The sequence below is a fragment of the Diadema antillarum genome, unplaced genomic scaffold (assembly GCF_040938485.1).
Source record: "Diadema antillarum isolate AM-2024a unplaced genomic scaffold, OU_Dant_1.0 seq00000563_RagTag, whole genome shotgun sequence".
Classification (NCBI taxonomy): Eukaryota; Metazoa; Echinodermata; class Echinoidea; order Diadematoida; family Diadematidae; genus Diadema; species Diadema antillarum.
Genome location: NW_027271502.1, coordinates 767,143 through 793,951, shown reverse-complemented (window position 1 = coordinate 793,951; position 26,809 = coordinate 767,143). Strand labels below are relative to the sequence as shown.

Below are 26,809 nucleotides of genomic sequence, written 5' to 3'. Positions count from 1 at the left end.
ATTGAAGGTAAACTTATACTCTGGTAAGCGCGATATCTCGTGGTCTCGGGTCTTGTGGTTTTAGCACTTGCAAACCACTACGGTTATAGATCATTACAACAGAAGAATAATTAAGTACGACAGATACAAGGCTACCTTTTATTTTCATGTTATAAGGGGATTCATTTTTAACCCTTTCTGTGCCAATGACTCAAATTTGCACAAATTTCACTCCTGTCAACAAGAATTTGTGGCGTGCAGAGTTAAATAGCTTCAGGATCGAGGGAGGATTTATCTCTATTTCTTTTTTAATAGCTGTAGGATTAGAGTGCAAGTCAATTAGAGACTGCACAAAAATGCATCACCACGCCTGTTTGATGGAAAAATAAAACTTTCAGTCCCATAGCTTCCACTATATGTGTAATTGTGACGAATGGTATCACTCCGCGCGACCACGATGGCGACTGAATTCTCCCTACAGATTCGTAATATCCAATGTGATTATTGAGGGGAACAATGTCACTTTGTCTTTGAATAATTGAAGCCGTTTCACTTTCAAATGGCCAAATAAAAGCTCTGCACTATCAAATTTCAGATTTTGGGGCAGTGTTTTCCTGAACTGTGAAATAAGTGTTGACATCTGATCATGGAATCACCAAGTACTGGTTGACAGTGCTCGATAACTCCTCCCACCAACTTCAATTTCCATTTTTTCCTAATCAACTGTGTTACCTTTTCCATAAAAGTTAAACTAAAACTGGTATTTGATACAACACGCGCAGTAATTAGTTGGATGTGTCGACTAATGTTGTTAACTCAAACTGTTGCACTTGTGCCCCCGGGCCCACATGTATAATCTTCCACCTCCCTAGTCTAAGTATGGAGGAGACTACATTTGCTAGTACTAGCAAAGACCCTACGTATTGTAGGACCAAGGAGGTTGAAGAGATGGAGTAACAATTAACAGAGTTATTCCCTTTGATCTATGTTTGAAGCCGCCGCTCAAAAATATTTGAAGCATGTGCCAAACAGGATCTGCCGCGCAGATACGAAGATTGACTCGTGTCTCATTGCATAATCACCAGCCACTTTCAAAGGAAGATAATGTCTTTGTGATGGTAAACTTTTCGCTATCCCTTCTTATAAAAGCTAGGGTTATATACAGACACGAGGATGTGCGAACAGAAATTGAGGAAAACATGCTGAAATGAAGATGAAAATTAGATTGGGCATACGCGGGCACTAATCTGATATATTTATCAATAAAGAATTATACTTGAAGATTATTACATGTTAGTTTCATTTGGGGAAATTAAGTCGAAAAGTGATAAAACCAGCTTTCCAGGATGGTACAGAAACATTTTCACATAATACAGCTCTCATTTACACTTTTGCGCAAATTTCTGAACGGAATTGACTTTTTTTTACATGCCTTGTTATCAAGTGAAATTTCATTTCATTTAATGAATAAATGAAGCAAAATATGGCCAACATTAACGTTCAAAATGATTCTTCAGATTGCTCAGCAAGACGGCGGCTTGGAACATCGATCATCGAAGGCACAGGTGCACCTGTGAAATTATTTTGTACATCAATAGAAATCTGACAACTGTTTGAATAATTACAGCCAGTTGGAACTCCATGTATAAAACCTCCTTGGTACCCTTTGCTATTATAGTAACTGCCGTAGATGCATGTGTTCACAAATTTCACGCGCCACAAATTTCACAAATCCATGCCAACTGGGAGGTGGAATTTCCGGGTATAGGGCAATTACTCCCTGTGCGATTACCCCGAACTCTTCCTCTGGCCCTAATCCTAATCCTAACCCTCATCCAAACTCCTAACTCTAAACCTAACCCTAACCCTAATATTAACCTTTATAGGCCTACCACTACTATTTAGTCGGGGTGCCCTCTGAGGGTAGGTAATTGCTGGAATTTCCCAGGAGTGCACGGCCACCAGTGTCATCTCGTCGTAAAGGACAATCCTACGGACACGCCCACACTCAGAAACCAACCAATGGTCCGAGGTCTCCACACTTCGCGCATGCGTGGTGCACGTGGGGAGCGAGGCGATGATGTATGTGGCCGTGGGATACGAAGTACGTGTACATGCCGCGCCGCACGCGTGTCAGCAGCTACAGAAGTAAATAAACAGTGCGGTACCCCGCGGTAGCTACATGTTGAGATCACCCGGTGCGATGCCTGCCTGCGAGACCATGCGCCCGCCGTAACATAAGCACGTCGCGTCGAACGTGTACTGACTGCACAGTACCACCACCAGCTGCGCAGCAGTCAGACGCATTTCGTAATGTAATCGCCGTGATTGCTGTACTGATCAGATCGCTTACGCCTGCATAATAGCGCTCAAACAAACTCGTAGTCGATCGTACCAGGGAGGTGTCACCTCCCTGATCGTACTCATCTCCGCTCTACCTATTCAACGCAACATTGTATTAGTAAACTGACCAGCGCATTGACGACACCAACTCAACTGCTTCACAATCAGATGAGACCTGGATCTAAATTGTCTTCTTCTGACCAGGGAGGTGCACCTCCCTGTTCTGACACTGATACTAGTTCTGATTGATGTTTGTCGCGGTTGGCAACAATATTTTTTCAACCTCTCTTTGGGACCCTGTTCTGCATTTCTTCGCTCAAGTTGGTGCGTCTTATCCAGTTCGTATTATCGGAGGTTAGATTTCTGAACTGACGTCGTACTCGTAGAATACTAATAAGATCTATGAAACACTAGATCTAGATCTAGTACACTGTAGTACTACTAGAAAATCTTCTAGTTTAGAGCTAGTCCCTATTCATTTCTCCTGCATTCCAGTGACTGTAGCGTTCAACAGACGGCATGCGGCACGGAGAGCGGTTACGTTACTGCATGCTGCAATCGATTTCACAAGCCATAACCCGTGCTACACCGAGCACCGCCGCCGGCGGCATGGGACCGGGCACCGGTACTGATGTGATGCTATGTCGCAGCGGCAGGGTAGCCCGCGCCCGACAAGCCACAGACGGTCGTGTTCTGGCAACGGGGCAGGCAGCGCAGGGCAGGGCTTTGTGCGTTTATACAAATGGTAGCCCAAGGAAATTCAAGAGAATAGTCACAACCGTCTTATTTCCTTTTCTAGATGTTCAATACCACGCTCAAAAATATTTCAGGCTTGTGATACTACTCTGATTAACACTTTTGCACAAATTTCTGCATGGGATTGACTTTTGCTTTACATGCTCTATCATTACCTAGAGGTCTAGGTAAATTTTCATTTCATTTAGAGTCTAAATATATGTAGATAACTATGTAGTATGAAGCAAAATATGGCCAATATTAATGTTTACGTTCAAAATAAATCTTCAGATTGCTCAGCAAGACGGTAGTGTCGAACATCGATCATCAAATCAAAGGCACACATTAATGTACCTGTGAAATTCTTTTGTACATCGATAGAAATCTGACAACTGTTTGAATAATTACAGCCGGTTGGAACTCCAACTTTGGAGTCTTGCAGCCAGACCATACGCCGTGCGAAGCGCAACTTCGGTGCAGGGACAGGGCTGAGTTGTTACTCTCAGATTCAAATGAGCTTGAGCATGATATGGAATTGTACCAGGTCCAAGTAAAGTGTTCAAGACTGTAGTAGGAGGTAGAGCTTTGATTAGCTTGCAAAACCTGGGTAAAATCCTCCACGGTTATGTGTATTATCTGGGTAGTGGGAGAAGAGTAGACTGATGGTAGATGTCTCTGTAGATAAAAAGCCAACCGTGTGAGACAGATGCCATCTGCTCAGGATTGTACGTGTACCGGTAATGCCATTCTAAATATTTAAAGCATATTATGGAAGTCTCAAGTCAGCATGCCACATACTACAATGTAGGTGTTACAAAAAAAACATTTCCCACTCTTGATCCTTATTCTTTATGTGCCATGGTGCCTGCCCCCTATGTGCCACAGTACTCTGAGACACCAAAGTAGTAAACTTTGAGAAAAAAAAACATGCAGAGTTTGAAATTGGCGAAGGTCCGCTGGCCATTGGCCACCCAAAATCACATCGGACTAGCTAGAAATCATAAAATTCTGAAGTTACTAGTCCGTCTGGCTAGCTAAAATATTGCTTCAGTGTCAAAATTGATTCTAAGTAGTCCGCCTGGCTAGTTAAAAAAAAAGTTGAGTGCGACCCCTGATATGTTTACAAATCTAGACTATAACTTCTATAGATTTCTGTTATGCTGGACATAGAGTGAGCAAAGTTTAGAAAAAATGCCAAGCTTTGCTTTGATGTAAATTGTATGACAAATCTATGATTGTTTTTCATTCAAATGATCGGTAGCTATCTTACTGTTAAAGCGATCGCGACAAAACAGTGACAGAAGCTCAGAATTTACATGCAATTCAAAAAGGAACACCGCATGGTAGTCGATAACCCCCCCCCCCAAAAAAAGCAAACTTTATGCAAGAGGAACAGTATGCACACTAAACACTTTTATTGTATTGCAGGATTTGGCGATTTATCAATCAGTTTGGGCGTGTTTGTGCGTTTGAGCATACTGTATGCGAAGTTGGCACACTGTCGACTGAGTTGGACCATGGACGTACAGCTGTAATACAACATGGACTATTCAGGGCAGTCTTTCTTTGATGTAATGAACGTCACCGACACCTGATTATAGATATATGTCCATCTTAATGAGTACATTCATGTGTCTTGACAATAACAATTGTTTGTGATCATATATCGTCACTAACAAAAGAATCGTTTCCCTCATTTCAGTCTCGTTTTGCTGATGTGCCTTTTTCAGATGGAAATGTCTTTGAATGAATACAGATGATGAGGAACAGCAAACCTGAGATCATTACACATTTTGTGTCAAAAGATGGGTAATTGCTGATTCGCACACTTTCGCCCACGCATAAGACCTTGCCTAAATGGCAAGATATCTGTTCTCTACCATCACCGTCCCTTTTTGCTCTGGAATAAGCTGGAGAAAAGTGAAATATTGAGATCACAAATGACAATCATTCTGCCAAAATGTTAGTTTTCTTTTAAAATCTGCCTACTTCTCCCAAGCACAATTGTTTGAGGTATGATTTCCTAACATACACCACAACTGCACATTCACTTTACTTGATTTTTGTGAGTTATTACCTCCGCCAAGGGGGGAGGTTATGTTTTCGTTACCGTTGGTTTGTTTGTTAGTTGGTTCGTTCGTTTGTCCGTGTGCAAAATAACTCAAAAAGTAGTGAACGGATTGTAATGAAACTTGCAGGAAAGGTTGAGAATGACACAAGTACCAAACTATTAACTTTTGGTAGTGATCCGAGAATTTTTGGGGAATTTATGAAGGATATTTGATATTTTGGCAAGTAGGGTCAATGAACTAGGGAGTTCAGGCTGCGCGTATTTGAGGTTTGCATGCGCGCACTAAAGCGCGTGCTCTAGTTTCTGCTAGGGCGAGGCACGCTGTGCAGCTGAGCTAGGTTTATGACGTAACAAAGGCTTCTATATTGGGAAATCAGGCGGCTTTGGGTGGAAATCACTGATCTCAAACAAGATCAGTGCGGGTTGAAATGGGCTGCATGCTTGGCGGAGGTCTGTGCTCTCGGAGTGCTTTTCTAGTTTTCTTCTGTGCATATAGTTTTACAATGTAGATTTCTTGAATCTCTGTCTTGTTCTTCCGGCTTGCTGGCGGTGACGATCATGGGATCAAAGTAGTGAAGCATGCTAAAAATGTTTTTGTGGCGCTTTTGAGATGTACGGGTGCATGAATTAATTAACAATACGATGAATGTCCATGTGTATTAGGTCCATGGTTGGACGTGTGAATGTGGCACATAAAGAGTTCATAGTTTGAAAAGTACATTGTATAGGACCTATTAGATACAAGTAATACTGTCATTGATATGAGCTACAGCGTATGGCTGAATAATGTACAATTTTGTAATGGAAGGTGATTTGCATGAAAGCACAAAACAGTTTCATTAAATCCATAATTAATTGTAAAGTTAAGTTCCAGATAATTATCAAAAATGAACCCTCTGTACAAAATGTACCCTTGGTAACTTTCAGCCAACAATGATGTGTCCTGATGAGTGTGTGCTTTTACAATGATCCTGAACAGCAGAATGAATAGTACCATGAATACCATCTTTTGAGAGCTCACTAGCTGACTAGGCTTCTGGTCTCTTGCCCCAAGGTACAGGATGCTTTATTCATGGTGGGTTCCCCTGGGCCCTGGTAGTCTGAATTCATGGTAATGGGTAAAATGCATGCACATAAAAAAAAAAGAAAAAGAAAAAAGAAAAAAAATGTATTTCAAAGTAGGTTATGTTTCATGTGCTTGCATGTAATGTGCACTACATTTTAGGATGAATATTGTGGAATTTCTCTTGAATAGAGCATCCAAACCATGGCCATTGTTCAGGACCATCGTCTGGGTGGTAACCACACGTTCCCATGTTTGACCCCTGTGTAAAGTTTAAAGTTTTGTACAGAGGGTTGAAATACAAGCGTAGAGCAAAATCTGAACCCTGATTCAAAAATTAATCTTGAATTGAAAGAAATTTAATATCTTCAAAATGCTCTCATTTTATTACCTCCAACAAAATTGTACATTATTCAGCTGTTTCTTGTATCAATGTTGGTATTAATGTCAGTGTTATCTGAATATAATTTTTGATCTCTAAGGCTGTGTTCACATAGAAGTATACGGTATTCGCTATTCGTTATTAGCTATTCGCTATGCGCCGTCAAGTCGACCCAGTACACCATCACCCGCACCATCAACTCCCTATCCCATGCGGTGAGGATTTCTTCCTCCTACACAATCATCCCAGCAATCTTATTAACAATTTCTAAACTGCATCAGAATGTCAGTCTACATGCCTATTTTTGCTAGAGGGCAAATCCAGACCAAAATTTTCATCATATAATTCATAAACGAAAGATGGTACACCCTGCTTGAAAATCGAACAAGCGTGATTCCCACTATGCTATACTATTCGCAACTATTCGGTATTTTCGAATAGTGCCCTCTTATTGTGGAGATGTGAACCGGTATGAGGAAATCCTATCGTTCGATTCAAGCTATTCGCGTGCCCTCGAAAACGAGCACCGAATACACATTAACTTCTATGTGAACGCAGCCTACGGGAGTTCATGGTTAACAGTTAGTGCATGTCTCATTTGACCCCTACACCACAAGAAAGGTGGAAAATGTTTTTTGTAACACCAGGGTTGTACATCACGTACAGGATGTACAAGTGTATGCATCTTTTGTATGGGTTGTTGGTTGTTAACCAATGAGTAAAATCACCCATATTTAACACTCTAAAGATACAATTACGATTCTGTACATGTACGTGTTTGCAGAACACCATTAGCCATGAGTAGGCCCTACTCTCGGTGTGATTGAGTGTAAACAAGCCAATATATTTGCTTTGAAAATCGTACAGTATGTAGTTAAGTACATGTAATATTGGAAATCACAGTGGATTCTCACACTATTGTCTTTGAACCAATTACATTTGACATCTGGACTGTCGTGTAATGGTATGTGTACTTTGGAATATAGCATTGACATGTTGTTTGGGTCCCTGTGCTTTGTGTCCCCCCCCCCCCCCCCCCCCCCCCCCCAGTTGTGCACATTCTGTAAACTGCTAGAGTGCTGCATACACTGTAACTTTATTTTTACCACTTGCCTGGTTGGGCAAGTAGATTTTCATATTCTTGCAGCACAAATGCCTGAACATGGATTTTATTTGCCTTAAAAAGTAACCCACAAAAAGAGAAAATTACTGTGCATGTACATGATAATACAGTAGGCCCTATTAGAGGGTCTGCTCTTTGCCCACTTAGTCTGAGTGCTCAGTACAAAGGGCATGAAAAATTTCACACATAGCATGAAAGAGAGAAAGAGATAGAGGAAAGAAAGAAAGAATTCAGGAATTGAACCATCGACTAATATGCGAAATGAAGGTGTTTTCAGTGATGTCTAGTTTGTAGGTGATAAGTACATTTTGTACAGATGTGCGAAGCTTGTTCCAGAGAGTGGATCCAGCGTGAACAAAAGACCTGTCACCCCACATGTTTTTTGTTTTTGTTTTGAGAATTACAAGATTGTATGAGGAGGCCAGTATTACATTACAAGAACAGAGTGATGTAGAGGGAGTGTCTAGATTGAAAGAGAGAAGTGCTATGGGGCAGATCTATTCTAACAGTGTATGTAAGTATAGAAAATCACTTGTCGGTCAAGTGCACAATGGGCGTAAAACACAATACATCGTAATTTGAATTTACATCACACATCCAATCAAACACATGGGATCACCAAACTTGGTTTGATCGAGTGTTGGTGTTGTACTAGTATTGCATTAGGACTTCTTAACATACTTGTAAAGGCCCGAATTCACGAAGGTGGTGCAAATGAAACCATGGAGCACCAAGTGTCGCACGGAATATTTCGTTACGAAATTGGTCATTTTGTCAACAAAATGACCGTTTCGTTGACGAAATTATAATTTCGTGGATGAAATATTCAGTTAGTTACAAAATGTCATTTCGTTACAAAATAATCATTTCATCGTCGAAATGACCGATTTCGAAACAAAATATTCCGTGCGACACTTGGCGCTCCATGGTTTTTGTCCATGGTTTAAACCATGGTTTCATTTGCACCACCTTCGTGAATTCGGGCCAAAGTGTTGGAAAGCTGGTGATTGTTTTGCATCTCTAATCAGTCATTATCTTTTGGGCCTCCCTGCATGGTTGATTTTATGGGTTTGTAGTGGGGAAAAATGAGAAAAGGTAGCATAATAACTTTTGCTTGCCCAATGTGGGCAAGCATTTTTGTTTTCTTGTTGCTCCAAAACACTTGTCTGACTTTGATTTTACCTGCCCCAGGCAATCGGCAAGCACCTGTAGCACCTCAGGTGCGCTTTAATACTTTGTAAAGGGAAATCCAAACTGTCAGTGATTGGATTTATATTCCATCTTTACATTAACCCTTTTAGTGTAGGCAACCAAAAGAAATGTGTTACTGACTGCTAGTGACATGTTCAGAAAGATGTTTTGTGCTAGTTATTGGGTGAGTCATGTCAATGAACTCCTGACTTACCCTTCTTTAAATCACGCAAATTGTGATTGATCGATTCATGGTGCATAGTCAGAATGATTAGCTGAAAGGTCATTTCCTTCCCCAGTAAAACACACAAATGTGTGCTACTTGTACTTTGATTATGTTTGATGAGCCACAGATTAGGCAAAACAATTTTCTGTATTGATATTTACAGTGTATTTATGGTGTGATAAGTTGGCAGGGGAATTCGCTTACTGGGTGAACGGCCTATATTTGATCAGAAACATGCTTTCAAAGCAATAGTATAGATACAAGTATCGGTTGAGGATAGGATTTAGGTTTTGATTTTTTCGCAAGACATTTTAGAAACAGAAACCATTTGTATGAAATGTTAAAGAGTACATGTATGTATTCATACAATTTCAAGAGGAAGTCAAAGTTTATTTGATGAAAATCAGTTTTGGGATGGCTGAGACAACTAGAAGCAAAGCAATCCCAGTGAAAGGTGGGTCCCACCTTTCATTCCGGTCCCTTTGTTTTGGATATCTCAGCCATTCTGAAATCAATTTTCATCAAATAAACTTTGGCTTCTACTTTTATGGAATTTATTTCATATTTCATATTAATGAGATTTCTCATTATCTAAAAAAAAAAGAAGAAATCATCGAAATATGCTTAGAAACATGAAGCACCATCTCAACTGAAACTGTACCATCCCTTTGGGTGAAACAGACAGGAACCTTTTTTTTTGTTTTGTTTTAATTTATTCATTATTTTTTTGGGGGTGGGGGTGGGGGGTGGGAGGAGGAGTACCTTGAAAGGGGCCATGTCATGTGACTACCGTAGTACTTAGTATTTGTTTCCTGTGTATAGTTCTTCCATTTCACTACGGATCTGCTGCGAAATTTTACGAAGACATGGCGAATGTGTCTGTGCTGTTCTTATTTTTTTAGTGTGTACGGGTACTTCTTTTGATAGAAAAGTATTTGGGCACATGTGTCTGTGAAACCCATCATAATATCTGCATGCACTGTGAATTCAGATATGATCAGATATTTAAACAGGGTGTTAAAATGCAAAAGAAAAGGGGGAAAAAATACCATAATGGTGTAGCTACAGGTATGTCTGAACACTAAAACTAATGAAACAATGTATGAAATGGGGTCAGATGGTGGTCAGGCATTCCATCATGTCCATGTGCGTCTGAATGTACGTACAGCTGTAGACCATAGAATGGTATACTGGACGGGGTTGCTTTTGCTTCAACACTCATTTCCCAAAGACACAGGTTTGCCCGAGCATACTCGGGACTCTTCTTCAACGGGTTAATGAGCCTGTTTCTACAGAGTGATGAAATTTTGAGGCGATGCGAGATGATTCGCAGTGATACGTGGTGATGTGCACATGGCGATGCGCGGTAACACCTCAAATTTACCTCAGTAGAGCACGTGAGGTAGTGGCCGATACGCGGTGATGCGAGGTGGTCCGTCGTCCACCTTTTGAGGTGGTAATGCGTGTAGATGTGAGGGAAGATTTTATGTAGAAACACAATCGCGGTTTACCCGAAGTCTCAAATTGCTAGGAGATTAAGCCCGCGTTATCCACATTGTCACACACCTGCTCTGCGTTCACAGTGCTGACGCATCTTGCATGTCGTAGTATCCCATACAATACATCATACATGCGTACTCAGCATACGCTGTACATACTGTACAGTCTACACTGTACTGTTCTGCGTACTGTTACCAGGGAGGTGTAGTTATTTCTCGTCTCACAGCTTGCATGTTGTTAGGGTGTAATGTTTCCTGAACAGATACAGTAACTTGTTTCTAGTTTGAATAAACAACATAAATATACATGTATGTCTGGAAATATTGACTGGACATTGGGACATTGAGATATTTTCAGTATAAAATACTCTTCTAAATAGGATTTTATTCTTAAATAAGCAACTGTTTTTATAAGATGAAAAAAGTCAGTAGTAATTAATGTTTGTTTTGTAAAGAAGAGTTGGAAGATATTGTAAATTTCTTTTATGAATGTGAATATGAGTCAATCTGGAATGAAACTGAAAACTGGATATAAATTTGAAGTATCTAGAGCACAGATAAGATTTAGTCTGGAAAATATAATTTTTAGTTTTAAAGAAAAGAGAAATGATGCTCTATGTGTTGTGATTTGCATTAAGCAACAAATGTGATGTACAAAAGTTAAAAAACAAAGTCCATGGGTTTAACTCTATGAAGAAAAAAAAATTACTGTATATTATGCAGATGAGAGAAATAATGCTTACTCTGTGTCAGGTATTCTCAACAAGTTCGGTTTAAAGTGGCAGTTACTCCAACATTTGTTTTTGTAAATGTTTATGAGAGAAATGTTATGGGAAAAAAAGATTATGGTTGAATATTTTGAGTTTGTGTTATGTTGATCTGGAGATAATAAAATAGTCCATGGAGGGCTAAGAGTTTTGAAAAAAAAAAAAAAAATCTCTTCAGCTCCCTTGCGTATACAATGTAACTGATCATATGATATCAGTCATGTACTTTGTACATTTGGTATGTCATTTGATATAGTGAATGCAAGGTTTTTGAAATTTCATTGTGTGATGCTTGTTTATTATGGCATAACCTCCAAAAGTCTTTGCTAGAGATAAAGTGTATAATGTGCTTACTCAATACTGTCATCTGTCTGGCATGAATTACAAAAAATGTGTCCACACAGAGCGAAACTATTATGAGTGAGGACACCCCCCAGGCACACACATGTCTAATGTGGAAATCTAATTGATCTTTCTAAATAGGGGTGAAGCTTATTTCTTGTTCAGTCAGTGGTTCTCAATGGTGAATTTGAATAGTTGCTTGAGAAAGTAACTGATTGTCACCAATTATGGGAAAATATCATGCTGATGAAGTAAATGTACATTATGCAAATGGCCTGTTCAATGTTTTATTTCACATTCTGCAATTTATCATCAGTTATGTTCTGCAGAAATTTATAGCAAAATTTCACAATTTCATAACTTGTCTAATCTTTATCCAATTTTTATCAAATTTTACTCTTTTAAGATTTTACTCATGGACTTCTTATCAAACCACTGTCTATTACATGATCTTGTATGTACTGGACATAATTCCTCTATTAATCATGGGCCTTGCTCTCAAGGGACACTCTCGTTAAAAGAAATTTGTGATGGATTTGCTGATTACCACTGATGATGGAAATTTTCTCATATTTATTTTGTTTGTTTTTTGTTTTTTTCTTTCAGGACGTCTACAATGGCACTTAGCAAATATAAAGTGGATTTAAAGTGTCGTCTTTGCAAGGAAGAGTGCCGGATGCCTTGCTCTGGTCCATGCAAGCACATAGCCTGCAGGAGCTGCTGGATTGTGTATCTAATAAAGTAAGTTTTACTTTTGATCAGATTGTGTAAAAGTGGATATTTGTGTGTGTGTGTGTGTGTGTGTGTGTGTGTGCTGGGAAGGGTAAGTTGAATTTCACATGTTGTATTTTAATTTTGCAGATTCAAGACATTAATTAGTGTTACATATAGTAAGCAAAAATGTTCTTGTGCTTTTAATTTTGACTAGTTTCTGGTCATATGAAATGCACAAATGCGCTAAATTTTCCACACCTCAGAAATTTTGCACTATTAAACCTAACTAGGTTGGCTGTTATGGTAAAGTCACATGATAGAGATGGAGGAGAGCCTCCCAGGCGTCCCTCTGATCTTGGCTGCTGAACGTGTGATCGCGATGAAAATCGGTACACAAATTAACATTTGCCAGTGATGTAAACTGCGAAACTGTGAAGTTGATTCCCCACCCCCAAAAAATATCATAATCATTATCTGATGCTAGACTAATTTTGCATGATGTACGTGTATGCATGAAAGCAGACTTTGATATTAATCACTAAATAAAGCTCCAAAAAGGCATATTTTTGGCGTACAAATTTTTTTTTAATGTTCTTAACAAATGTGAGTGAAAAGATTGTGCAGTCAAAAAGAATTTTCTAAGTATTTGGTTGTTTTTTTTTAAATTTCTTCATTTAAAATATAATTGCTTTTTGAATTTTTTTTTTTTTTTAATGAAATTTGTCAGCGACAGTGTTCTGAGCATGAAAATGTGTCATAATTGTTTTTAATAAATTTGATACAAAGCAAAGCAAAAACTATACATGTACACATAGTTAGGGTAACCAGGAAATATGTGTATTGTACCTTGGTTGTGGAGATATTATGATCCAGTACAAGTAGGAGTTGGTGCTAATCATGTCAAGGTAAGGGGCATTGATTGAGAAGAGGTATAGTAGTGAGACATGATGAACAAATGAATTTCAACTCATGTAATAAAATTAAACACTATGTTTAAAGTTTCCATATTTGACAAGTAGAATTTTTCTTTGACTTTGCCAGTATTTTGACTTTTGCAATAGGGCTACATGACAAATGTATGTTTTGGTACAATTGTCTTTATACAGTACACACATACAATGTGTATGCATGTACACATTAAAACAGTAAAAAAAAAAAAAATTTCATTGTTTTGTTTCATGTACAGAACACACCATTTTTCTTTCAATATGTACTGTACATGTGGATGATGACTCTCTTTGTGGAAAACGTGAATCTCAAATCCTTTATATAAATTTGCTCACTTCAGTCTTGTCTAAGTTGTGTAAATTTCCTCACTTCATGTCTATTAATTTGTGACTTAAAGGGAACACAAACCCAAAGAGCAATGTGCATTGAGTAAAAGCATTAACATTAGTAGAACACATCAGTGAAAATTTGAGGAAAATTGGACAATCGATGCAAAAGTTATGAATTTTTGAAGTTTTGGTGTTGGAACCGCTGGATGAGGAGACTACTAGAGGTTATGACGTATGAGTGGACTACAATATAAAGAAAATATGAAAGGAATTCCACAAAAATTCACTTTTCTAGCAAAATGAAAGAGAACTTGACTAACCGCTTTCAGAAAGCAGGGGAAGTAAGTGCTACCCCTAACATATGTCAGTATCAAGTTGATGGAATGTGTAACTTTCATGAAAAATGAATTTTTATTGAATTTCCTTTATATTTTCTTTATATTGTAGTCCACTCATACGTCATAACCTCTAGTAGACTCCTTACCCAGCAGTTCCAACACCAAAACTTTAAAAATTCATAACTTTTGCATCGATTGCCCGATTTTCCTCAAATTTTCACTGATGTGTTCTACTAATGTTCCTGCTTTCACTCAATCCACATTGTTCTTTGGGTTTACATTCCCTTTAAAGTACAAAATGTATTTTCCACCACATTCTTTGTTTACCCAGGGAGGTGGAGATGGAGTGTGCCCTTGCTCTAACCTCTAGAAGACATGTTTTGCCCTCTGGCTATGCCTATTATTTGGTTTGCTTCCATAATCTATCTACTCCAGGCTGAATGCAAGTTGTAAAGACTCCTGTCGTGTGCAGTGTACTAGTGTATACTGTGTGTGACTGAAGTAGCCTTTGACCTTTTTAGGAGGCACTGATTTTGTACCGTATGCAGTGTACACTTGTACATACACCTGTATGCTCGTATTTCATGCACCGCAGTTCCAATTTTCTTGAAATTTTGCGACAATGCAGAGTAGCATGTACTAATAACACATCTCTCATCAAATTGGAACCAAGGAGCTCCCTACAGGTACTGTGTTCTTGTCACCATTATACAGTGAACCAGTAGTGCTTACCCATACACATGTTTGTACAAATTTGTGATGTGTACATGCACAACAGTGTGCTCAGTAACCCTGCGTGTGTATACATCACCCTTATACACCTAATTAATTGTCCCCGCCGAACGAGTTCGAGCAGGGGACTATGAAACGGGCTCCGTACGTGTGTGTGTCCGTCCGTCCGTCCGTCCGTCCGTGCGTCTGTGTGTGTGCGTCCGTGTGTGATCAAAATGTTCAATTTGCTACTTCTCTGTCATTTATGAGCCAATTTTGATTCTGTTTGCTTTATATGATAGCACTACCTGGGAGCTTTAAAACTTGTGCACAGAATTTCAGTTGTGACCTTTGACCTTGACCTTTGACCTATATTGTACATTTTGCTACAAAATGCTACTCCTTCGCCATTTCTAACCCGATTTCGATTCCGTTTGCTTTATGTGATGGCACTAGGTGAGGGCTTCAAAACTTCTACACAGAATTTTGACCTTTGACTTCTTTGACCTTTGATCTTGATTTTTGACCTATATTGTACATTTTGCTACAAAATGCTACTCCTTCGCCATTTCTAACCCGATTTCGATTCCGTTTGCTTTATTGATGGCACTAGTTGAGGGCTTCACAACTTCTACACAGAATTTTGACCTTTGACTTCTTTGACCTTTGACCTTGATTTTTGACCTATATTGTGCATTTTGCCTCAAAATGCTACTCCTTCGCCATTTCTAACCCGATTTCGATTCCGTTTGCTTTATGTGATAGCACTAGGTGAGGGCTTCAAAACTTCTACACAGAATTTTGACCTTTGTCTTCTTTGACCTTTGACCTTGATTTTTGACCTATATTGTACATTGGCTACAAAATGCTACTCCTTTGCCATTTCTAACCCAATTTCGATTCCATTTGCTTTATGTGATGGCACTAGGTGAGGGCTTCAAAACTTCTACACAGAATTTTGACCTTTGACTTCTTTGACCTTTGACCTTGATTTTTTACCCATATTGCACATTTTGTTACAAAATGCTACTTCCGGCGGGGACATATATTACGCACCGCGTAATTTCTACTTTTCCTTGTTATTCTTGAAATTAATTTGAACTCAAACTACATCAAACACTAAATATATTCTGAGGTCTAATCGTAATCCTGAAATCACCATTTGTGACCCTGCATCACAAAACCAACAAAAAGTCGCCAGACATGGATTTTTAATTACGAGCAGATTATGAAAAGAGCACACTCTATAAAGCTTTTAAAATGAGGTATAACTCAATTCAAATGGACTCTCTTAACCTATCTAAATATTGGACAGAAAGGACACACTCTGAAAAGTGTGAACTGAGAAAACAGGCTCTGAAGAACAGGGTCTATTCAAGCCATGCTACTATAGGTAGCTGTGGGATGAATGGAACAAAAGAACAGGATGCTGACCATCGGAGCGACAACAATGAAGGGATTATCAGATCAGGCTGAAATTGAGCATTGCTTACTAAACACATTCGGCTTGTGCCGAAAGGGTGGGTTGGGTGGTGGCGCGTCGCGTTAATGGGAACACCACCCTTCGTCCAAAGCCCCCCCCGGTTTTGCCGAAAGGGTGCGTTGAGAGCGTTGGATCGCGTCGCGTTGACTGGAACCCCACCCTTCGTCCAAAGCCCCCGCGGTTTTGCCAAAAGGGTGCGTTGGTACTTTTTCTCATGTAATATTAACCGTATAAAGCCCAAGCTATTTTGACCCTTCCCAGGCCCAAGGGGGGGGGGGGGGGCACATTGTGCCTCCCTATATAACTTTGTTATTGTTTGATGTTTCATCGCCACATTTGGCACATGGGTAGAACAACTCATAGTCTACATGACCGCATACTTTAATTTTTCAAGGTCACACATAGAGGGCGCTGTTTACCAAAATATAAAGAAATACATAGGAAATATGCTAAAAACATGATTTTTCTGTATAATTTCTTTATCCCCAGTATATATGTCTTACAACTTAGACCAATATTTTTCATATTTGCCACAAAATGATCTGCAAGTCAAAGCTCATTACTTTTTATGGTTGAAATTTCTCAAGGTCACCACATGGGGGCGCTATTCATAACAAAATAAAGAAATACATTATGAGACCTGTGATGTATTGTTTGGGATAGGTACATGCATAGTTATCATATCTCATGTTCCCATAATATCGGAATAAGTTTGCAGATTGATAATGTGATAAACAAATGATATTAGAGGTACACTGTGTAACTTGGGTGAAGGAATCAAAATGACACAAAATAGAATGGCAATCTTTTGAAAATACTGTTATTTTCAAGTATCTCTATTATATCTATTGTTTTATGGCATTGTCACAGATAAACAAAGGAAATAATATGAAAAACATTTCAGGGCCATAATTACTTCACATTTTGCTCCTTCAGCAAATTTCAGCCTAGAAACGGCGATTTTATACATTATAATATGGTTAATTGGAATTGGAACAGAAAAATATGCAAAATCTGACTGACATGGTTGTCAGTCTATTGTTGCCATGGCAACCAGTAATATCAAATATAGCTAAATTATATATCAAAATGTTCGGAATAAGATTTTAGGAAAAGTCACCAAATTTGGTTAAAACTGGATTAAGGGCAAAGGAGTGGCGAAGGAAAATCTTGTAGGGGACACAATGTGCCCCCCCCCCCCCCTTGGGCTTTATAGGGTTAAAGGGACACAGTCCTCACGAAATTAACAAAAATATGTTGTTGTTGGTACCTCCAATGAACTACTTTCACCAAAAACAAACTTTAAAATCACCAAATAAGCTCGTACATTTTGGTTGAAAAAGTGTGACTCTGCATGGTGAATATGCTAATGAGCAAGTCTTGGCGGAGAGTCATACGTCGTCGATGCACAACTCTTCCCAACCGTGTTCTGCTCGTTATCCGTACGCTCCCTAGTTTACCCGGATGCATGAAGACGTCGGTGGCTACTCCATCTCGTATTTGACATTGTTTCTACGTTGTGTGTGTGTGTGTGTGTGTTTGTGTGTGTGTATGTATTGTGTATTATATTCGCACGTGTGGACGGTACAACTAGATGATAGATCTACGGTAGATACGCGTACGCACCCCGTACGCGGTTTGCCCTTCGCACTTTTCCAGTCTCAAGCGCAGCTGCAGCCCTACCTGTCGCCGCTCATGCATGTTCTATAGTACGTACAGAGTGTACATATTTGTAGGTAGAAACGATTCTACACTGGCCTGCTAGTACACTACAGGGGCGACCGCATTCAGCGTCGTCTGGTCAGGCTATCTTACATCAGTAGTTTTGCTCGAATCGTGCAGAAAATTTCCCAGGAAAATCCTTTTTTCCGTCCCAGACCAACAAAAGTATCGTGAAAGGTGAGCTGTATGGCTGGGAAATATTGGTACAACGATGCCGAACATAAGAAACTTTGGGCCTACAAAATCTCGAAATCGTGTTGTGACCTACCTGTGCGTGGACAATTTGTGAAGCGATGTTTTTACGTGGACCGGCAGGCTGTGGCCCTCGGTTATAAACCGAGAAAACTCCTGAAACCAGATGCAATCCTGACCATTTGCTCACATGAGTTATAAAACAGAAACACCTCGAGCATCGACTTCGAAGAGAACTGAAGGAAAAAAAGCGTAGAGAGGTAAGGAAAGTGGCTAGCTATGTTTAATTTACCGTGGGCCTGCAGCTGGGGTTGGACTGCAGTACAGTGCCACTGAGCTAGCTGCTGCCAGTGCCGACTGGACATGCATGGCAAAGTGGAGCGAAATCATATCCCTACGACCCCCTGTGTTTACCCTTCCCGGCTCACGTCATATTTTTTTTTTCGAGGAAAGGCGATTATCTGACTACTTACAGAAATATTGAGATACAAACAATATTTTCTTTGAAGAATTCGACTCTCTCATGCACAGGTTATCTTCGGTTTGAATGCCAAAATCGACTGGACGGAGTCAAGTGTACTGTGTATGTATACATTGGTATATGGTAAGGATTTGCGCGCGAGAGTGGTTTCTACGCTAAGAACTATGCAACACGGACGGAAGCTAGAAAACGACCGTGCCTATTTGATGTCAAGTTCATGGTATATTTGGTTTAAAAATACATATAAATTTATGTTTACAATATTAATTTTTCGTAAATTATATATATCTAAGCTTGAAATATTTTGTTTGAAATTATAAAACCACAAACTTTCACATTATATGATAAAATTGCAACTAATCATTTGAATACTTAAATTGGTTTTTAGAGGCACGGCTGTCAACTTGGTGAGTAGGGCATGCACTACGTAGCATCTTTTTGCCGGCTCTTTCACGATCGCTTGCAGGAATTATTTTTCAAAAATCGCGTACGGAGACAATTTTTGATGTCCAAGCGTATAAATTGGTGAAAGTTTATATTTTTTACTCTTCTTAATTATCAGTACAGTGAAAATCTCAGGACTGCTTCCCTTTAAAAGACAAGTTTTGAATTTATATTCAACCAACTGATATCAAACAACAAATAACAATTAGACCAAACAGTAATTGGACGAAATGATGACTAGACCAACTGGTTATTAGACCAATTGATATTAAACAGTCTATTAGACCAACTGGCTGTAGACCAAGTGGTAATAGAGTGTAAACCGATCCGGACGATAGCCTCTTTGAAATGGTTGTTTGAAGGTTAGATATAAATTCAAAACTCGTCTTTTAATATTACATGAGAAAAAGTACCAACGCACCCTTTTGGCAAAACCGGGGGGGCTTTGGACGAAGGGTGGGGTTCCAGTCAACGCGACGCGACCCAACGCTCCCAACGCACCCTTTCGGCAAAACCGGGGGGGGCTTTGGACGAAGGGTGGTGTTCCCATTAACGCGACGCGCCACCACCCAACCCACCCTTTCGGCACAAGCCAACACATTCTTATGATTAATGCCAACTTTCAATGCAGTAGTGTCATTCTTTTCAAAGTTATTGGAGTTGAAAGTGAGAGTATGGACAGGGTTTTTAAGAAATGAAAAGAGGGCTCTATGAGAAACATCTACTCACACTATTCCACCAAAAAGTGCTTGAGAAAAACTGCTGAAAACACAAATTCCTGTTTGTTTTATGATCCCAAACTTTAACATTATGTAGAAGAAAATTTGCTCTTTTAGAAGATACAACTCACGACTGGTTAGGTTGACTCAATTCACCTATTTTCAGTCCTCACACAAAATCAGTGCTTGCAAGTTTTTGTTCATTTTGTGATGCACAGTCACATTTGAATTTTATGTACACAACATGAGAGTGCTTACACTGCACTTGTGTACATTTGTACCTGTCGTACTACACGCAGGTTGATGTGTGAAATGTTCAGTAGAAGAGAAAAACTTCAAAAGAGGGCAATGCACATGCAGCACTGAGAGTTGATGTGTTGCTGACATTATTGTTAATTTTTCATGGATTTATCTTTAATAAGCTCCTTACTTAGAGTGCACACTCCATTTCTTTCCACTTCCCTGGTCTGCTTTGACATACTGTACTTTTATCATGAAATGCAGCATGCTCTGATGGATTCAGTGCCATTTAAAATCCAGGTATATTGTGTGGGAGCCACCTTGGCACCTTGCCATGACCAAGTTTGCAACTTGAGTCTAACATTGGGCATTCAGTCACTAAATCTATTGATCTTGACGGGTTACAACAGATTGCTGACGATACCTGCTCAATCCATATTAGCCACATTTGCCAAAGTACAATGTACACGTACAACATGGGTGTTACAAATCTTTCGAACATAAAGGGGCACGAGTCAGAGCACCTCAGGACGCTCTTGTGCATGACTTTATGTATTAAAATGGGGCACTGGTATTTGATAATTGATTGTACACAACTGTATTTGCATAGAGATAGCAAATTTCCAGATCAATAAAAAAAAATAAGAAGAAGAAAAGAACAACAAACAAACCCCAAAACAAAACACCTAAACAATTTCACTGAAGTGTGGTACGGTTGTATATAATGTACACGTGTACCAGTAGTCATCATTGAAGCCATAATTATAACTTGAAGACCTGAAGTTTTAGTGATTTGGGGCGATCTTGGGTTACATTTATAGGGCTCACAAGGGAGTTTATAAGAGTGACATTTAGTAACCACCAAGATAGCAAGGGTATTATATTTCACAAATATGCACCACTTTACTGGCAATTTGAATAAAGTCAAGGATCTTTCCTTATTCTGCATGACAGGTGCTGTTTTAATGGCAAGATGTACGGGTACTGCACTCTTAATATTACTTTGACTCCCCCTTTTGGTACAAATTTTGTACAGTCATGTACTGTACATTGTAAACATAATTTACATGTATGGCTGCTATATTATACAATACATGTAGCATCTTCATAATATTATATGACCTACACAATGTGTATATAGATATCAATGTGTGATTGGTCAAAATGCAGTCACGTGACCATGGTCACAAGGATGAGAAGCGTTATATTTTCATAACATGACGTAAATTACGTACAACCATGGAATATAATAGCGACTACGTTAAACAAATGGCGTTATGTCAGGAGGGGTGACGTCATCAAGAAACCAATTGTTATGATGCGCGCAACATACACAGAGATGCTTTGCACACACACGAGTGCAATCGCCGCCGTGACCACAGTACACAGCATGCACTACTGTAAAGCGGTAGACAACACTTCATGCACAGCATACACACGCTACAAGCGAGAATTGCGAAATTGCAACAGATTTGTTTTTGTCAAACTGTTGTGTTATAACTGGTATGGCAGCTTGAGAGAGAAACAAACTGGTGAATGTGTTGGAAGCTACAGAGCCTACTACTCCCGTTAATGTTAGACAGTCGTGACAGGGCCGGAAGGCAAAGGATTTCCCATTATACTAGTATTAGATCTACCACCGCCTGAACTGAGTAAGTTTCTTTGACACCGGTAGTTCTATGTTACTAGCGCTGGACCTGGACCAGGGCCAGGTCCGTAGTCTACAGCTCATGTACCAGTGACTGCAGACAGAAGAGATTAGGTCCTACATTGTTAGAAAGTTCACATTCTCATACGTCACCACAAACACTTAGTACTTCAACAAGCTTGCTTTAGACCAAAAGCGGCAGTTGTAGACCCTTAATGTTAGTTAGGCATAGTCTTCTACAATTTTTTTAAAGATAATTCTGCAACTGTCATTACAACATCTAGCTCTAATGTTACTGCTACGTAAATAGGCCCTCGCTACAGGCCTACGTACGATTGAATAGGACTGTTCTAGGAATGCTCCTGCACGGCTATATGCCACGGAAGAACGAATTACCGATAGTTAGGGCCTACGCGAAAGCCATCATAGTTATGGCTCTGTTTGGCTCGATCACATACCACTGTAGTGCCGAGCGTTGTCACGCGCGTTCATGAATTTGACTGCTGTGGGTTTGAAAAAGGAGAAGTCGTGTTGCTTTATACAGCAGTTTATTTCTTGTACTGTAGGTCATATAATATAACAGATATATTGGCTTGTTTCCTTCGGTAGGAATATAAAATTTCATTTCCCTTGGGAAGTTATATTTTTGTCTCGAAATACTATATTTTTCCTCAGCGCTACCCGCTTCGGAAAAATATAATAATCCTCGACAAAAATATAACTTTCCGCGAGGATCTCAAATGTTATATTCCACCTCTGATAAGTCAATATCTGTATAATACTACCCATCCTTGCTGAACATACCGGAAGTTCAAGTAGACTGCAGCTATGTACATGTACATTGCAGGCAAATATTAAAGTCCTGTTATTGCAGGAAGCAGGCCTTCACGTGTAGAATGTGGATGGTCACCCTCTAATTTGACATTTCAAATGAATGCAGACAATATCTGATGCTGTTGATGCTGCAGTAAAAAAAACATCAATAAATGTTTAAAGCATTGTATGTATCCTCATAAAGGATCAGAATCCCTCTTTTTTTTTTCAAGTTACCAAACAGACGTCTTCATTGGCACACTTTCTTCGCGTTCAGTGGTGAATTCACAAAGAGTTTGTTTTTTGCTTGTTTTTTTCAAAACAAAAATCATAAAATTTTTGGCAATCACCCACATGAACTTCGGGAATGGAAAGCTCTTTTGAGATTCAGTAAAAAAAAAGAAAAAAGAACTTTATGCAGAGCAGAGATAAAGTTCCTTGAATTTTGAGAACTTGCTGAGCGTGAGACCACAAGGAGCTTCAGCTTTGAGATCGTCCTGATCATGCTATCACGGAGTATCAGGAAGCTCTTTTATATGCAATATACCATTCAGCGACCAAGGATCTGTTGGAAACTCCTCGCTCTCACCAACTTATGGCGTTCTGACGTAGACCCCGTTTACAGTGCGGGGCTGGGCCGAGCCCAGCCTCAATTGCGGGGCTGAGCCCCACAATTTTGTCTGTTTACACTGCCGGGCTCGGCCGCACTTTTAATTCAATCCTTTCAATATTTTGTCGTAGTGGCGCTCTGCTTGTAAACAAACGCAATTTGGTATAGTCTGGTTTTCAGACCCTTTGCCAACTGGATTCCATGGCGAGGAAGTGGGCAAATTCCTTTGCCAAAGGAAAAATCCTTTGCAGGACAAAACCACCTGAAACTATACTAGTTTTCGACGTTGAGGGGGTTAATATCCTGAATAGTGAAATAGTACGGGCAGAGGGTTTGGAAGCCAGACTAAAATTGGCCGCGCGTTTGGCCCAGTTTGCGTTTACACTGAGAAAAGGCCGGGCTCAGCTGCGGCTCGGCCGCCGCTGAGACCACCTCCAGAGCGTGGCCAAATGCGCGGCCAATTTTGGACCTGCATTTGGCCTTTTGCGCGTTTACACTCAAATGAAGGCGGGCTCGGCTGCACGGCCGAGCCTCGCACTGTAAATGAGGTCGTAGTTGTCACTGTCTAGTATAGGCACATGAAATGGCTGTGCATTTTTATCGGGATATTTGATTCTTTTTTCTTTTTTTGCAAAGAGAGTTGTGGTAATCTGTTTGCATCATTGATACACAACTCGTCTGTTCTATCATGGACCTAATACACACATGGACGAGTAACGAATGCCTTTCTTTGATCCCATCATCACCGCCGCCACCTGATTATGAGCATCTTAATGAGTACATTCAGGTGCTTGGATAATAAGGATTGTGCGATCATGCATCGTCCCTGACAAAAGAACCATTTCCCTCATTGCAGTCTTATTTTGCTGAGGTGCCTTTTCAGACTCAACTGGCTTTGAATAAATACCGATGAAAGGGAGCAGCAAACCCAAAAACATGACAGTTTTCCTGTCACAAAATTGAAAATTACTGAAGTGGACACTTGTGGACAAGCATGTAACATGGCTTTATATAATGATGGGACATACACGTCATCTACGGTTACTGTCCATGTTTACTCTGGAACAATGTGCGAAAACTATGAAAATTAGATTACAAATCACATCCAACCTGCCAAAACAATTGCTTTCTCTCGTAAAGTACGCGCATTTTGCAAACGAAATTACTTGAGCGACAATTTCCCAATGTACACTACAACTGCACATGCATTTTTCTTGATTTATTAAAGAGAAGTACTATCTTCTGCGCATGTACTTTTTAGAGTTTTCAAAGCGTCGTCTTGATTTTACCCAGGCTGGCTGTCGGCGGTGATGATAAGATCAAAGCAGGAAAGCATGCTTAAAATGCTTTTGTGCTACTTTTGACAGAAAAGGGTGCATGAATTGATTAACGAGCGATGAACGTCCATGTATAGTAGGTCCATGGTTCTACATTGTATGTTTGTCTCTCAGGCCAATAGACCAGTTCGTAATTCCACTTTGCGCATGAGCAGAAAAAGGTCATTTGCACCAACAGGCATTTTGGTTTGTAGATTCACAGAGATAAGCATCTGTGATGCGATGATTATTCATGTGATCCTTATCTAAATGGTGCTTACACTTTTGTACAGTACCAGCACATCCACTTGACAGCAAGAATGGTATTTCGCAATATAAAAGGAAATAGGCCATTAATGCGTTCAGTACAAAGCAATGAAATGGATGCCTGCTAAATTGTCGACTGATGGAGTATTCTGACCACCTGATCTAAACGCAAGTTTATTCTCTGTTTGAACATGAATTCCTTAAAGCTTGTTCCCAGGCTCCCATCCATGCATGCTACATGTGCGCCTACTGGCTGGCATGCATGGGTGTCAAGTTTCAAGAACTCTATCTACAATTTCTGTACTCATTGTTTTTTTTTTCCCTTCTTCTTTCTTCTTTTGAACATTTTGCATCCCCTCAAAAGAGAGACACATGCAGGGAGGTGTAGACATATTGGCTGCTTGCAAGTGAGTTATTTTGTTTGTTTTGCAGTGTGTTTTTTTTCTCCCACAGCGGTAATTTGTTGGATAGGGGTCAGGGTGGGGAAAGATCACGGAGTACGCAATGAGAGGGGCCAGGGAGAGGGAAGGTGAAATCAAAAAATTAGAAGCATTCTGATACGAAATGCATATATATGTATGTACTGTATGAATATTAGTTATAAAAAAAAAAAAAAAAACAGAATCTTGAGTCTCAGCATTAACCCGTTGAAGACGGGCTGATTCTGACTACAACACGCATTTCCCATAGACACCTGTCCCCGTATACTCAGGACTCGTCCTCAATGGGTTAAAGAGGCTCTGTGATTGGCTAGTCTTTATTTCTCAAGGTGCAGGTGAAGTCTCCAGCACTGGTTTCCACAGAACTTTTCCTGTCACCTCCCTGGACTGAGATGCCAATGGTTACTACATGTATAATGTAATGCCAAATATTTTGTGAGGATTTTGCTTTCACGAATTTCGCGAGCCAGGTGCTATATTTCCAGAGACACACGAATATAATGACTCTGATCCCGATATGAATGTGACGCACAAGTTTCTGTTCAGTAGGTGCCTACAGTATACTCCGCGATTGCAAATTTAGCCACTCACAAAATTGTCAGGAAGTCCTGATTCGCGAAAATATAGACTCGCTATATGTATGCTGTATGCAGTATGCTCCAGGCTATATTTTGGGGGGAGGGGGGGAATCAGGAGTGCTATCTAGTGCTCCTGACATGGCTTGAGGAGCGTGGCAAGAGCACCAGTGTGATCAAGCTCCTCAAAATTGAAACCCTGAGCATGGAGGGTCGGTCTATGCATGCCCTGAGGAAGGCAGATTTCGACCCTCTTTATTCGCCTTGTTTTTATAAAGTTTTGCATTTCATTTCATAGCGGCAATTAGGGCCTAACCTTTAGAGTGACATTGCTAGTGATTAGTTCCTCTTTTCCCAAGAGTTACCATAGTCAATGTTTACTTGAAAAATGACAATGTTGCATGGAAGGTGAAATATTGTAGGGGTATAAAAAAAAACACACACACACACACACACACAAACTGAAATAACACAATTTTTAGGAAGCTGGTGAAATAGTAAAATCTGTAGATGGCTCATTGGCTGAGTAAAACTATGTTCCACTCTCCTGTAAATCTTGAACAAATGTAAACCAGGGTTCCCATGGTCATTTAAAACCTGGAAAAGTCATGGAAAAAGCAGAATATCTTGGAAAAGTCATTGAAATTTAATAGATTTGTAAATGATTTGCCTTTCAGTGATTTTTTTTTTGATGTACTTTTTTTTTAAAGGAAAACTTTTCATCGAATTAATTTGTACTAACTCGTTTGCTACAGATACATTGTAATTTGGGTATACTCACTGTTGCTTTACATGGACACTACTCTTCTACATTGTAATAGAGATTTTCATTTATTTAAACACTAACCACTATGGAGTTTAATACTGAGTGAAAAAGGTTCCTGGATTTCTAAGATTTTACATGGAAGAGTCATAGAATTTATTTTTGTAAAAGGTACAGGAACCCTGGATAAACTGCATTGTAAATGTCTGCAATGTACATCATCTTTAGTACAGGGTACCATGCATTTTGTGCACAGAATACAATGTATAATAATTATTGTAACACAACTGGGCCATTATGTGTCAATGCCGGGGCTCTCATGTCTTTGCATACAT

General features: G+C 39.6%; 1 protein-coding gene across 1 annotated transcript in view; it reads left to right on the top strand.

Annotated features, from left to right (window-relative positions):
- The first annotated feature begins 2,841 nt into the window (after window positions 1-2,841).
- LOC139735091 (uncharacterized) overlaps window positions 2,842-26,809 on the top strand; it is a 63,796-nt gene continuing 39,828 nt past the window's right edge. Inside the window, exon 1 of the mRNA XM_071645862.1 lies at window positions 2,842-3,050. Coding sequence (XP_071501963.1) covers window positions 2,842-3,050 — 209 coding nt within the window. The remainder of the gene's footprint in view (window positions 3,051-26,809) is intronic.